Here is a 15,302-nt window from a genome sequence, read left to right on the forward strand (position 1 = left end):
CAAAAGTTGTGGGAGTATTATGCTATGATGCATCTGTCTGTTTATCCATCTACTACAAATTCATTTAACTGCTCCGGTGGCCTAGTGGTTAAAGCGTCTGCCTCGAAGCTTGAGGTCGTGGGTTTGAACCCCGGCCGAGTCATATCAAAGACTTAAAAAAATGGTACTAACAGCTACCTTGCTTGGCACTCAGTGTTAAGAGGTTCGTATTAGGACTGGTCAACCTGGTGTCAGGATAATGTGACTGGGTGGGACATCATGCTACATGTCTGCGACATGATGCTTCAGTGCTAGACATCACTATAAACTGCCACACTGCAGACATCATAGCAATATGACTGAAATTTTTTTAAAAGCTATGTTAAAAATCCTAATCACACACACACACACACACACACACACAAATTCATTTCTGCATGATAACTTTAGTTACCCTCCATTTACAGTAAGAAAACTTACGCTGAAGAAGAACTAAGTTGATTTTGGGCTCAAGCTCAAAGATCATGGTCTCAGTGACTGTTAGAAGAATATGGTTTCCACACATTGAATTCAGTTAGCCATCATCCGTGGCCCCAAAAAATTGTGGATGGCTTGCACTTAGTGTATGAAAAAATACAATTGATTTTGGGGTCAAAAGGCAAAGGGGTAAGGTCACTGTCTAAAAGAAAAATGGGTTTCCACACAATGACATTAGTTCTACATGACAGCTTGAACTCAATTTTATGGTTGGCTAACATCCGTGGTTAGGAGGAAGGCATTGATTTGGGTGCAAAAGGTCAAATATCAAGGTCATTGACTACGTGAAAAATAGTTTCAGCACAATAACATTAGTTTACATTGCAAACAAGACCCATTCTCAGGTAGGCCTGCATTTAAATTAAGGAAGAAGTCTATGGATTTCGGAGTCAAAAAAGTCAAAGGTTGAGGTCACTGTGTGAAAAAAGAAAAATGGTTTCTGCACAAAGATTTCTACTTAGAGGATTATTACATGTGCAGCAGACATATAATGTGCCTTACTAAAAAATATTTTCATTAGGATTGGACCAGATTTAACAGAAAACATCTTGGTATAAAGGCCTCTCACGTTTACACAAATGAAGTCAATGCATCATCCTTTCACGTTTACACAAATGAAGTCAATGCATCATCCACTTTTGCCACTGTTACTACAGATAAAATGTCTTATTCACACATACTGCTCAACAGAATCGTATGAAATTTGACAGCATTATGCAGATCTGCAATCCAAGATGGCTGTTGTTGCAAAAATAGAGCAACCTTAAATGACTTCTGCTGAACACATTTTAGCAGAGTTACACATTGTTGTTTAGCTTTTTAATTTATACAAAGGATTTTGATCTATCAAATATAACTGAATGTAGGTAAAGGTGAGAAATAATCTAAGTTATTAACAAGCAATAGAATTTTAAGAAACATCCAGCTAACCCCGACCAGGTACTTATCTGTTGGGTGTTCAGCGGAGATGCATGATCTCTAAATTCTTCTTTCAGTCTTGCAATTGCCAATGACAGCACACTAACCATAGGAACAATAGATGAAATTCAAAAGCTTCACATTCGCACAATACCTTTGGAAGAATCACCAAGGTAAGTAAAACTACATTCTTTATTATAACTCTATTTGCTTTGCTATTGCACTTATAAATTTTGGAGATGATCATGGAGAAAGCTTAATTTTCAATTCAGTAGAGTCTCTAAACAGTGTAAATAGAACTGTAAATAATACATGTGTTTGGGTTATGAGTACATTGCTTGGGAACTGAATATTGACCCACAGAAATCTGTATTCACCCAATCATAATCAGAAAATTCTGCCATTAATTAGAGAATTGACAAAATTAGTTGTACAATGTAGACTTGTACTCAAAACTTAATAATTAATGCCTTCAGTTTCTAAATGGTATTGAAATTTACAGTGAAAATTTTTCAGTATTTAATGAATCATTTAATTGTGGAGATGTTTTCCTTTTCATTGAGCTGTCACCTGTCTGTTAGACCTATAATAGCAATAGACTGTCAAAATGTTCTGATTTTTCATCTGGTCAGTCAAGATTACATTCACACCAGTTACTTTTCACAAGAAAAATGTTGATAACTTATCATACAGAGAAATATTTTTAAGTGTCTCTGTTAATTTGCATCAATGTTTGCTCAGTGCATGCCATTGTATTCTATTTATGAAGCTTATGCATGCCAACCATTACGCTTTTGGCATAATCATTATGCTTTTTTTCACGAAATTAAGGGGGCCCCAAGTGGCCGAGTGGTCCAAAGCGCTCTTCGTTACGGATCACTGCCATCTCACCTCTGTCTGTGGCGGTTCAAGTCTAAGATTCAGCCAATGTGGGCATGTGAGAAAGCTTGCCAGTAGCTTCTCGTGGGTCGGTGGTTCTTTCCGGGGTTTTCCGGGTTCTTCCTCCACCATTAATACTGGCCGCCATGTATAGCCTATCGTGCTGAAAAATGGCGTTAAACCCCACAACAACAACAACTAAATTAAGCCGTATGTGTAAACGTATATGGATTATGTTTTTTCGGTATATCCACCTTCCAAAAAAATCAGTTGTTTGTTTTCTTGTTTTTACTAACATCCCATTATTCCCACAGACCTTATTTTAGAAAAGACGGCTTCTATGTCACTACAATATAAGAGTACACTTGTCCGTGCAGTTTGAGTCTCGGGCTCGACCAATGTGGATATGTGAGAAAGCTTGCCGGTAGCTTCTCGTGGGTCGGTGGTTCTTTCTGGGGTTTTCCCGGGTTCTTATTCCACCATTAATACTGGCCGCCATGTATAGCCTATATTGTGCTGAAAAATGGCGTTAAACCCTATAACAACAACAACAACAACTTGTCCGTGCACTTTCCTAACGGTATTATATTCTATTTATAGCAACTAACCTATTACCCAGAAACATGCTGGTTTTACTTTCAAACTTTTGACCTCGTATTATATTTATAGCAGCTGTATGGCTTAGTGAGGAGAGAACAGACTGGTATTCTAATTTTTAATCTTTACTCGCAGATTCTTTTTTCTAATTAATATTTAGTACAGAACCAGTCTATATGTATTTGGCGCTAAAAAGTATAATTTGTTATAGTCGATGCGTGTGTGAGAGCAAAAATATCTCCTTTCAAACAATTTCACAGATGGATTAGAAAAAGGCCAAAAATAAACGAAACATAAAATAACAGAATCCTCCAAAGATGAGGACATGAGGGTAGCATCACATGACGTCTATTCCAGGCCGTGTGGAAATAATTTTACTATTTGGCGCTAAAAGTCTTCAGATGTATTCTAGTCGATGTTTGTATTAGAACATATATTTTTCAAAGAATTTCACAGGTGCATCAGAAAAAGACACACAAAAAATTAATCCTTCAAAGGTGAATACATGAATGGCATAATACAGCGTTCCATTCTCGGGCACAGGGGCTCGTATCATTGTTTAAAATTGACCTGTCAGACATGTACTATATAGTACATGTATGACAGGTGATGTCAGTTTTAAGCAATGATACGAGTCCCTGTATTCTAGGGCAGCATCATGCTCATTGCAGTCTGTGTGGAAACGATTTGAATATTGGGCATGGTGGTAAATTTTATGTGGAGAAACACTTGAAAACAAAGAAACACATTGAATTAGCTCATCTTACGAACTCCAGTACTAAGGTAACTTCTTATCTACAGCAGAACTAAAGTGCGGACATGAATGTTATAAATGCAGAGGTGTTATTTACCAAGTTCTTAATAGAAAGATAATGAAGATCTTGCTATTGGTGCAGAAGCAAGAGATTTCATAGAACACAATTCTACTCTAGTTGTGAGAGTATTATATGATAATGTTAGAGATTATTATGCTACAGCCTGTGACTACATTGCTCCAGAAATTCCCCTATGGAGATGGTGTGCAAAACATTCATGGTCTCAGCTGGTACAAAGTGTTTTAAAATGCAACAAGAAAATCTGTTGCTTTCGAAAGCTAAAAGTGCTACATATGAAAACTTGAAGCAGTAATGGATGTTAAAAGACGAGAGGGGCAAATAAATCATTGTTTATTGAATTTTTAGCATGTTATATGTGGATTCCTCTTTTTCTGCTTGGATTCCTCTTTTTGTCCACTTGGATTACATTTTTTCCTCATCAGTGGTTGGCATGTATGTTATAATGTCAAAACAACAGCTGATTGGTCATATTTTAATTGGGGTCATGAGTAATGACCTTCCATTTCTTTTGGCCAATCAGGAGTCTTTCCTTTGATAGGCACCCTGGAGGAGTAATTATTAACAAAAAATGGAGGTTTTACTGAAAAGGATTAGTTTCTTTGAATGGTGGTAAAATGTTTCTTTAAAAAATTACATTTGCAATATTTTTCATGTGCAGATCTATTAAATATATGTAATATAATATGCTGGCATCTTTGCTGATGTGTCAATGAATAGTAATACTACAAGGTCTTTGATATATGGTTGACCTAGGATGAATGTAACACTGTTCAACCAAACAAAAGAGTAACAAAAACTTTGACATTTCTGGCTTTTAACTTCCCACATGCATAATCTATAAAGATTTGTGATATGTTACTGAAAAGCAAAATGTCACCACTTTAAAATGACATCTGAATTACAGAAAGGCCTCATTGTATCTGAAAACCATTTAAAATCAAAGGCTAGGTGTGTAACTGCATTTAACCTGTATGTTTTTATTATATATTTATCTAAGGACCAAGTTTTAAAAAGTTGTAGGCTTATTGTTTGCACCCATTTTATTATCAAGCTTGGGTTTTTAGTCAGGTAGTGCATTAGGTAAGTGTGATAAGAATGATGTGTTATCTACACAAGGACAAGTCTCTATTGCCACTCACCAGCCCAAAGAATGAGTACTTGGAACAATTTTCCTTGGGTCCTGGTTTATACGAGTTGAAATCAATCAAACCCTGTACAGATTATGGCTTATATTAAATATGTCATCAATAACAGAATGAAATAGTGAAATTTTGCATCATATTTACACTAGTAAATGTAACCTAACAAAATTACAAGAACAGAGAAATAAACATATAAATGAATGGATGAATATATAGAATAGAGAGCAAGAGATCCATGAAAATGGGTGCTAGCAACAACCCATATTTACCGTATATGTTGGGACACCAGAAATTAATTTTAAAAGTAATTTTTTTTAGTACACTGTATGTTCTGGGACACATCGTTTTTTTTGAGTCGTAAGTTGTGGGACACCTTTTAAATCATTCGAAAATTACATGTCAGAAATGCACTCCAACTGAAATTTTATTTAAAAAAATATAAAACTGTACTTAAGATAAAACTCTTTAATCCACTGCAGCAGCATCTCATCAACACAACCCTTCTCCTGCACACGTATTATCCATTCTTTCGGTACATGAGTATTTTTGTAGCTTTCTGATACCGTGAAAAATTGTTAGAGGCAACACATCACCTGAAGCGGAAACTGCAAGGATAAAAGTCAGATTAGTCTTGCTAATTCTCACACTTTTGACCCCCATCTTATCGTCAGTCCATCCCGGAATGCGATCAAAGTACACTAGAGTTTCATCCATATTAATGACCATATTGTCGGCAAAATGATCTGTTTCTCTTATGGCCTTCACAAATTCGTCACATGATTTTATTTTCTCCAAATCTTCTGGGTGATGCTGGGTCATCGATGTTCATGCAAGAAGCACTCAATTGCATCACTTTAAAAACTGTTCCATTGTTTCACTTTATTTTCAAAATTTTCATGAATACTGGTGAAAAGGAACCAAAGTTAGCTTCCATATCTCGGCCGTCTTTGTATATTCAAAACTAAAAAATAAAAAATCTTCACACTTAAAAGAATCCATTGTCGGCTTCTGAGGTCAGCTTGCTTTGCAATAAAATAACTTTGTATTGATATCCTTTAAAAAAAAATCCGGCTTCAGAGTCCAAAGTCAGCTTCCGAGGTCGGCTTGCTTTGTATTAAAAATAACCTTTGGCTTTGATGTTCTGTCGGTAAGTTCAAAGAAGAAGTTTACTGCTGGTTGCCAGTTGTGTTTATTTACCACCAGGGCTTCTATGTGCTTGGCATCTTTAGTAATAATTAATACAAAGGTGCAATGATGTCTGCTGGTAAATAGTAATGATACTTTTGTAACCCGCGCTGGCGAAAAGTTTGTCACTTGCACTCAAGTAAATGTGTTTTCAAATAATGATTTTTATCTGCAAGATACTGTCATACAGTAGACCCGGATATAATTCAATCTTGGCTATTTTGCACCTAACACCGTGTCATGGATGAATGGCAGTTGTCTTCAATATATCTGTTGATTATTTCTCTCTCATCTGTGAAATTGTATGCTTCACTTCTGGCCATCACGATTTCATCACATGATTTTATTTTCTCCAAATATACTGGGTGACACTAGGCCATCAGCATCCATGCACAAAGCACTAGTGTCACTTGAAAATTTGTTCCATTGTTTCCATTTATTTTCAAAATTCCTGTGAATACAGATGAAAAGGAACCCAAGTTTGCTTCCATATCTCGGCCATCTTTGTATATTCAATTATATTTTTTTAATCGGCTCACTTCACAGAATCCATAGTCAACTTCCGATGTTGGCTTGCTTTGCAATAAAATAACCTTTGTATTGATATCCTTTACAAAAAAAGTAACCAAGGTCGACTTCTGAGATCGGCTTGCTTTGTAATAAAAATAACCTTTGGTCTTTGATGTCCTTTCGGTGGTTCAAAGAAGGAGTTAACTGCTCGCTACCAGTCGTGTTAATTCACCACCAGGGCTTCATATGCTTGGCATCTGTGGTTACAATTAATACAAAGGAGTATTGATGTCTGCGGGTATATAGTAAGGATACCTTTGTAACCTGAGCTGGTGAAAAGATTCTCACTTGCACTCAAGTGAATGTGTTTTCAGATGTTTATTTGCGAGATACTGTCATACAGTAGACCTGGATTTAATTCAATCTTGATTATTTTGCACCCAACACCATGTCATGCGTGAATGGCGTCTTCAAGATATCCATTGACTATTTCCCTCTTGTTTGCGATTTTGTTGGCTTCAGTTTTCAGTCGGATAACATGTTCATACCTTTGAGCACAACCACACACAGTTGTTTCTCAATGTTCATGTCAATGAACTATGTGGTATGTAGCGTCGGACATAATTGATACACGCTACAGTATGGAAGCCTACACTACTTACACGGATTTTGTGGATATATTTTATTCTTTAATGCTCATGTTGAAAAAAGGAATAAACGATAACAACACAAGGTTAGTTTCTTTCTTTTTGTTATCAGTTAAGCATTTTATTTATCTATTTTATTGCAACATGCTATGGGGGCTGGTGCAAGCACAAATGCAATACAAATTTGTTTCATTTCTTAAGTCTTGGGACATATGACCAAAGTGAAAAAATGTTTCACCAAAAGTTCTGGGACAGGAAAAAAAAATTAATATTTTATCGTGTCCCTACATATATGGTAATTACGGTAATCAAGTTTAGTGTAAGCATTAGGAGTTTTACCTATAATTTCTGCAGTCTGATTCAGTAGACAAAATTACATAATATTTTCATGTTGTAGAATGGATTTGTCAATAGGGAATTTTGTGTAGATATATAAGTGCAAAAAGTACTGAAAATGAATTAACTTGGTGTGGTTCCTGAAAACGATATATTTCTTTACAAGCTGTTTAGTCCACAGAATTGAGAACTCATCATAAAAGCTGAATCCTGCTGTTGAATAAAGGCCTCAAAAACAGCCAAATATAATTTCAGCATTTTAAAAATGACACCAGACAGGATGCTAAAGAAGGAATACTGTCGATTCACCATTTTTCATACAGTACCAATTTTTATGGATTTCATGTTTCAAACAAATATGAAGGTCCATCTTTCTGTGGAAACAATAAGACCCCATTCCACAAGTCACACATTTAAAGACTCAGCAGATAGTGATCAGTTTGTATAAACAATAATACCCTTTCTATAAACAACAAATTTAATGACCCAATAAAGTATTATCTCTTTGTGTAAACAATAAGACTTTCTTCTATAAACAATGAATTTAATGACCCAATAAAGTATGGTCCATTTGTGTAAACAATAAGAGCCCTTCTATAAACAACGAATTTAATGACCCAATGAAGTGTGGTCCGTTTGTGTAAACAATAAGACCCCTTCTATAAACAATGAATTTAATGACCCAATAAAGTATGGTCCGTTTGTGTAAACAATAACACTACCTTCCAGAAAAGATTAAAGGCCCAATGAGCGTGTGTGTGTGTGTGTGTATATGATTTGGATTTTTAACGTAGCTTTAACAATTTTTCAGTCATATTGCTACAATGTCTGCAGTGTGGCAGTTTATAGTGATGTCTAGCACTGGGGACATCATGCCGCAGACATGTAGCACGATGTCCCACCCAGTCACATTATCCTGACACCAGGCAAACCAGTCCTAACACCAACTTAATGCTGAGCACCTAGCGAGGCAGCTGTTAGTACCATTTTTATAAGTCTTTGGTATAACTCAGCCAGGGTTCAAACCAGCAACCTCCTGTATCTGAGACGGATGCTCTAACCACTAGACCCAATGAAGGGTGATCAGTTTGTATAAACAATAAAAGACTCCCTTCCAAAAACCATAAATTCATAGGTCCAATGGCGGATGATAATTTTGTGTAAACAATAGACCAACTTTCGAATACCTTTAATCTGAAGACCCAGTGAACAATGATCGTTATGTGAAAATAAGACCACATTCAACAAACCATGAATATAAAAGCCCAGTGAATGATGATCCTTCCGTGAAAACAATAAGACCCAATTCCCAAAAGCACAATTTAAAGGGGACCAACATGCAAAACTGAAATTCGCACAAATTTCATATATAATTTGCTATATGTATAAGGTTCATTTTCTGAAAATTTTTATATTTTATTCTTACTCGTTGCGAATAAAGTTATGAAAAACTGATCGTCTCTCCCAATCCGTCTTGAATAGAACAACGTGCTTCCCTCCCCCTGTAAAAATAGCGGGTGTGACATCATTTGAGACACTGTGTACACACTGGCATTGTTGATAATGAATTATGGAGAATTCACCCTGGGAGAACTCGTCCCAGGTGTTAGTAGGGGTCGCCCATGGTGGTCGGAGAAGTTGCCCCACTGCGCCTGGAGAAGTCGCCCCAAGGATCATATATAGTAATTCTGAGATGTCGCCACGTGGTTGTTAAGGCTTTATTTATTGTTGTTTTTCTTCAAGTTCAACTTAATAACTTATCAAATCTAAAAAATTTTCAACTTTTCAACTTTTCCATTTGATCAACTACGCTTCTGTACTTAATGAAAAAGAAGTGGCATATATCCTTTTTGCTCTGCTCTTCAAATCATTAAATGCATTTTAATTGGAAAAATAGAGCGGGTGTAAGCATGATGTGACATTTGCAGTTTTATACATGAAATCTACTGAATTCTGGCCATCAGTAATCCAAAGGGTTATAGTATCATCACTCTGACTGAACAATTTAATCTGATTATTCATTGAGATTTGCTAACCATTGACGAATGATACTTGAACTTGATAAAAAGCATCATTGACGCCTACTCAGGAAATCCGGTCGCTATTGAGTTGAACATCATGGCTAATGCATAGAATTCGGACGGTTTCTGAAAGCTATCATGTACTATGCCCATCATTTAGTTTATTTCTTCTTTTTTATCAGTGTTCATAATTTTATTATTTCTCAATAAAACAAAGTATTTAAAGTTGAACGAGAAGTTTAAAAAATATTTCACTACTAAATTGCCAATGCACAATAATCATGATTACGTTAGTTTATTATATATAACAATACCATGATCACACATATTAACGGGATTTTGTTACTTTAAATGCATATTTGAACTGCTCAACATACTTGGGACATAATGAGAAAATCATCTTTAAAAACAAATTTAAATGTCACATTTAAATCCTGGACTAAACTGAATAACATTTCACATGGTCCAAATCAGCTTGGAAGTTTGGAGAATCAGTCAGCATTTTATACTGAATCAACCTGGTCAGAGTTTGAGAGTAATTACCACATTAATGAATAATGTTACTATAATAGATTTATCAATCAAGAAAGTTAACAGTAACATTTGTTTAAAAAATTGTATCGTGGTGTTCCATTGTGTGTAGTTATAAGAAATCTAACAAAGTTTAAATGAACACACAGACCTTCAATTATAAGTGATTTATTTTTCTATTATCAACATTACACAAACAAGATGAATGCAGAATGGGAAGGAGGGGTTTATTATATGAGTGGAAAACAGTCTTGAGCGTAAGTATGGAGGAAAAATGCATATTCATTCGATGCAGTTACATACAAAATCAAACATGCATAATAAATTGATGTTGGAAACATTGAATGAAAATGCGTAAACATTTCTTTAATGTTATTTCATTAGGTAGATAATTTCTTACTTTTCAGAGATGGAGAAAAAAAAAGAGTAAAATAATTGAGGATTGTTCCAGAACTGCTATTATTCACGCAATTTAGAGCTGCGCATTGAACCATCTTGTTTCTACTTGACACTTTGCTGCACAAATTGAATACAACTCTTATACGTTAAGCATCTCAAATGATGTCACATCCTGTTTGTATGGAAGGGAGCTAACAAATTCGGGGCAGGTTCTTTACGTTTGATCTCGGAATACAGGAAGGGAGCTAACAAATTCGGGGCAGGTTCTTTGCGTTTGATCTTGGAATACAGGACTATTTTGTATGAAATGTTTGTGCAAATAGATGCAAAAAAAAAGTAGTTGGGATAGATTATATACACAAACTACTAAATATCCTTCTGTTTACAATAAAATTGTGCAGGTCGGGGTTTTTGTCCCCTTTAAATAATAGTGAATATATATAAAAAAATTGCAACATATTTAAACAGAAGATGAGTTAACAGTGTTAATTACTGGTGTTTGTTTGGCCTCCATGATTGCCTTAAGAATTGGAGGAATGGATAATACAAACTTGTGTTGAAATATTATAGCATACAGGAATGTATTGGTTTTCATCAGGGTATATTAAACTGCCACCAGTTATGCAAATAGATTTTCCGTCAGTAATTTACTAAAATGTTATGTACTAAATACAGCGATTTTCACTTCGATTTTTAAATTTTGCTGAAAAATTATGATTTACATCCTGTTATTGGATTGGTATAGCTAAATATAACTTTCACCCATTGTGTAAACTATTTTTATATGCCCGCCGTATTTATAGGTTACTGCATTTGTATGGGAAAATATGAACGAGTTTTGGGATGGAATACTGCACGACCTTGGGAGTGCAGTATATCCTTCCAACAAAACAAGTTCATATTTTCCCATACAAATGCAGTAACCTTTTTATTATAGGCTCATTTTTTTATTCTACCTAAGGTTTAATTATATAAACACAATACACTACAAGAAACAACATAAATGAATGTATGCCGCATTCCAAACTAAATACACAAGCGCATATTCATCATTACACAAATCAACATTATTACTGTGCACATAACTCTGCCCAGATAAATTTGATCTTAGTAGCACACTCGACATAACATTTGAAAGAAAATTGCATGTCTAGTTAAAATTGAAATTTGGAATCATGAATGTGCATTGCAACAACTTTTCCATTTGATCTGGAATTAATAGATTTTGGTATTTTTCTTGATTCTAGGAAATTTCGTGATTATGGACTGGATTTGTATGTGACGATTCCACATGAAATACATGAGATTAAATAAGCTAGGGAGAAGCGTGTTGACATCTGCAAATGTGTTTCTGTTTCTGTCATTGAATGTTTGAAATCATAATGTGGGAAAAATATGAAGTCTTTCAATTGCAATTATCAAAAAGACGCTATGGAATTTAATGCTTATTTCATTTTGAGTGCAGTAAGGAGGATGCAGTTGCACTTATTGAAATAACAGCACAATTTCAAAATTCAGGATGTAAAACTGTAAGTATATTTTATTTTGCCATTCTTATCACCAGTTAAAGAAGAGAGTATATGACTTGTCACTTGTATGTTACTTGTAAGGACCTTATCTTGCATCTGTTATATAATGTAGCTAGCCTAAATCCGTAACATTGTATCAACGCGGAATGTGCCAAAGCAGCTGGTATGTGGCAGTCCAGGAAACATCTGTTTTAGTTCATTCAGAAACAGATTTGAACAACCACAACGTAAAGAGCCTGTTACGCGAGTGTACATGATTTGTGTACAAATCAAAAGTGCTGGCGTCTGCATCCATTGTTTGTTTACAATAGAAAGTAGTTCCTTTATGCATGTGAATGCTATATGTGTATTGTCGCGCGAGTTCAGTATCGGGTAATACTGAAAGATTCTGACAATGTAAAGTTAACAGGGAAAAAAATGAGCATATAATAAGACAGCATATTATATTATTGTTATTATGTCTATCTGGCTGTTGCCAATTTCTTGTCTGCACAATAATTCTAGGTTTTCGGTATCTACAGTTATCAAACTGTGGATTATTTGCACTTGGGGAAAGAAAGAACCCTGTTGATTTATGCTTCAAAATGTCAAAGGTCAAGGTCACTGACTAAAAAAAGAAAAAGAAAAGTGGTTTCTGCACAGAAATTTCTGTTATCTATGCAGATGAATGTGAGACACAGGGCGGGCATTTAATGTGCCACCCATTCATGGTACTGTATTTTCAGTGAAAATAAATCCCTATTTACTACAGGAGAATAGCTTATCAAGAGGCATCTCAGACCTTTGGTGTAATATCAATGAGAACTGATGTTCAGGACAGCACAGGAGTTGTACAGATGCGACAGAGTGCAAGCACACATGCAGCATCAACCTCCAGTAGTATCACCTCTAAAATGGTAACGACAGGCACCAGCATGAGTTCAGTGGATCACACATATGGGGATGAAATTGAAGTCCATTGCCTACTCATCATAGATCAACATACATTTGAAGGTCAGTACAGTTTCTGCAAAACTGTCATAGGGATGTATATGTTTGTGAAGTTTAGAGGCTCACAATTTCTTTCCAGCATTTCTGGGTAAAAATTCAGATTTGGTTCCAACAAACAATCCTGTTTACTTTTAAAAACTCCCGATAATTACTTTTCTTTCAGTATTTATGCCATAAGAGCAAGGGAGTTGATTTAAATGATTAATTTTCAACTGTACATCATCATATGAAAGATAAAATTGCCCAGAAATGTTGTTGTTGTTATTGTTGTTATGGGGTTTAACACCATTTTCAGCACACGATAGGCTATACATGGCGGCCAGTATTAATGGTGGAGGAAGAGCCCGGGGAAAACCCTGGAAAGAACCACTGACCCATGAGAAGCTACTGGCAAGCTTTCTCACATACCCACACTGGCTGAATCCGAGACTCGAACCGGTGCAGACAGAGGTGAGATGGCAGTGATCCATAACAGAGAACGCTTTAGACCACTCTGCCACTCGGGGCCCCTGCCCAGAAATGAGCAACAATGATCTAATATCTGAGCTTGTCTGTGCTGGTATTGACCCCACAACCCACAAATTGTGAATTTATTTTTCTAATCACTGAGTCACCACAGAGCTATTTTTAGTGTGTCAGGATAAAAGCAAAAATTGTGTTTTTAGGGTGTCAGGATGATAACAGGTCACAAGACACAGCATGTTTTTTGGGTGTCAAGATGATAACAGGTCACAAGACACTTTTCAGTTCAAATGTGTCCATATATATTGAATTTCACAAAATATCTTAATGTTGTAAAGTAGGAACAAAAATGAAAGAGCAAGTTAGTAAGCAGTGTACAATGATTGTGTTGGTTTATGACATTGATTATGTTGTTGTTTATTTAACCAGTAAGGACTGAAAATGATTGGTTATTTTTTTGTAAACAGAAGCAGATTCAGGTTTTCTGTGCCAATTATTCAGATACTTTATACATAAAAAGAAGCATTTAAAGTATAGTAACTTATCAAGACATATAAGTATATACACATACACAATCTTCAAAAGGGTAAGGGGCATACATGGGGATAAATGTTAATATTTTACTAGTCTTTCAACAACAATAAATTTCTGCATTTCATCAGCATGATAGAAGTTTTCACAGGCAAATGTGAGTTTATTTTGACAAGCCTGACAGGCATTTCAATTAGAATACAGGTGCCCAATCTGAAATTTAAAGAGTGTCAGACTATCAGATTGTTTTAGCACTGCTGATACATACATTTTTTCTTCATTATTTTAATTTTGATTGCAATATTTTGGCCGTATTAATTATATATGTTGTGTCAACAGTCAGCTTAATAGTATGAATTTAAAAAAGAATCTACAAACAACAGAATGAACAAACAGAGACTGGAGCAGAAGGAGAGAATAAGAATAAGAATGAATGAATAAAATAATGTAGACTGTAGACTCAAATGGGAGAGTAAGGAAATATTTGAATGCACAAATAAATGAAATCGGTTAAAATACTTTTGGAATGATATATGTAACTTTTGTATAAAGGTTCATCACGTATCAAATCTTGTCTTAGCCTGCGGATTGCATTGAGTAATGGGCAGCTGGTTACATGACCATGAATTTAAGTGCCCAGTGTAATGTCCTTTTTACAAAACAGCTAAAATTGATGCCCATGAAAACAAATGAAACTACAGTGTGTGTGATATATATATATATCCTATAAAGTTAAAAACTGACACTATGTGATCTTGCTGTCTTTGTGTCTATGTCATAGTGCATTAGTGCATACATGTTTGTATGCATGGTGTTGGGCAAGTGATGTGTATAAAGCGAAAGAGAGCCTTCATAATTTGGGATTTAATTGGAGGGAGTTTGTACAATAATAGAAAATTATATCATTTGGGTGGGGTTGTGTAATGTGGATAGTTGACTGTAAGATGGATCATGAAATAGTGAAAAGCTTTAGTACAGATTTATTATTAAAGTAGTTTTTTGTCATCATTGCATTTCAGTATTACATGCCCATCATCTGTTGCCAAATGAATTTGCTACCAGTTTGACATCAGCCAAACTTGGCGATGACCCAAACACATATTATATTGTTGGCACTGCTATGGTTCATCCAGAAGAGGCAGAACCCAAACAGGGACGAATAATTGTATTCCACTATCATGATGGTTTGTATACAACTGTTTTGAACTCATCTGTTTCCCAGCTGAATTTCGTTGTTTTATTTCACTGTCAGCCATATCAGGAAATGTTACGA

At 35.4% G+C, this 15,302-nt stretch overlaps 1 protein-coding gene across 1 annotated transcript in view; it reads left to right on the forward strand.

Moving 5' to 3' along the window:
• LOC149785683 (DNA damage-binding protein 1-like) overlaps positions 1-15,302 on the forward strand; it is a 115,215-nt gene that overhangs the window by 62,270 nt on the left and 37,643 nt on the right. Inside the window, exons 18-20 of the mRNA XM_089979521.1 lie at positions 1,512-1,607; positions 12,798-13,039; positions 15,049-15,213. Of these exons, the coding sequence (XP_089835647.1) occupies positions 1,512-1,607; positions 12,798-13,039; positions 15,049-15,213 (503 nt within the window). The remainder of the gene's footprint in view (positions 1-1,511; positions 1,608-12,797; positions 13,040-15,048; positions 15,214-15,302) is intronic.

Source organism: Sinohyriopsis cumingii, chromosome 13 (assembly GCF_028554795.1).
Source record: "Sinohyriopsis cumingii isolate HCF-2022 chromosome 13, ASM2855479v2, whole genome shotgun sequence".
Taxonomy (NCBI): Eukaryota; Metazoa; Mollusca; class Bivalvia; order Unionida; family Unionidae; genus Sinohyriopsis; species Sinohyriopsis cumingii.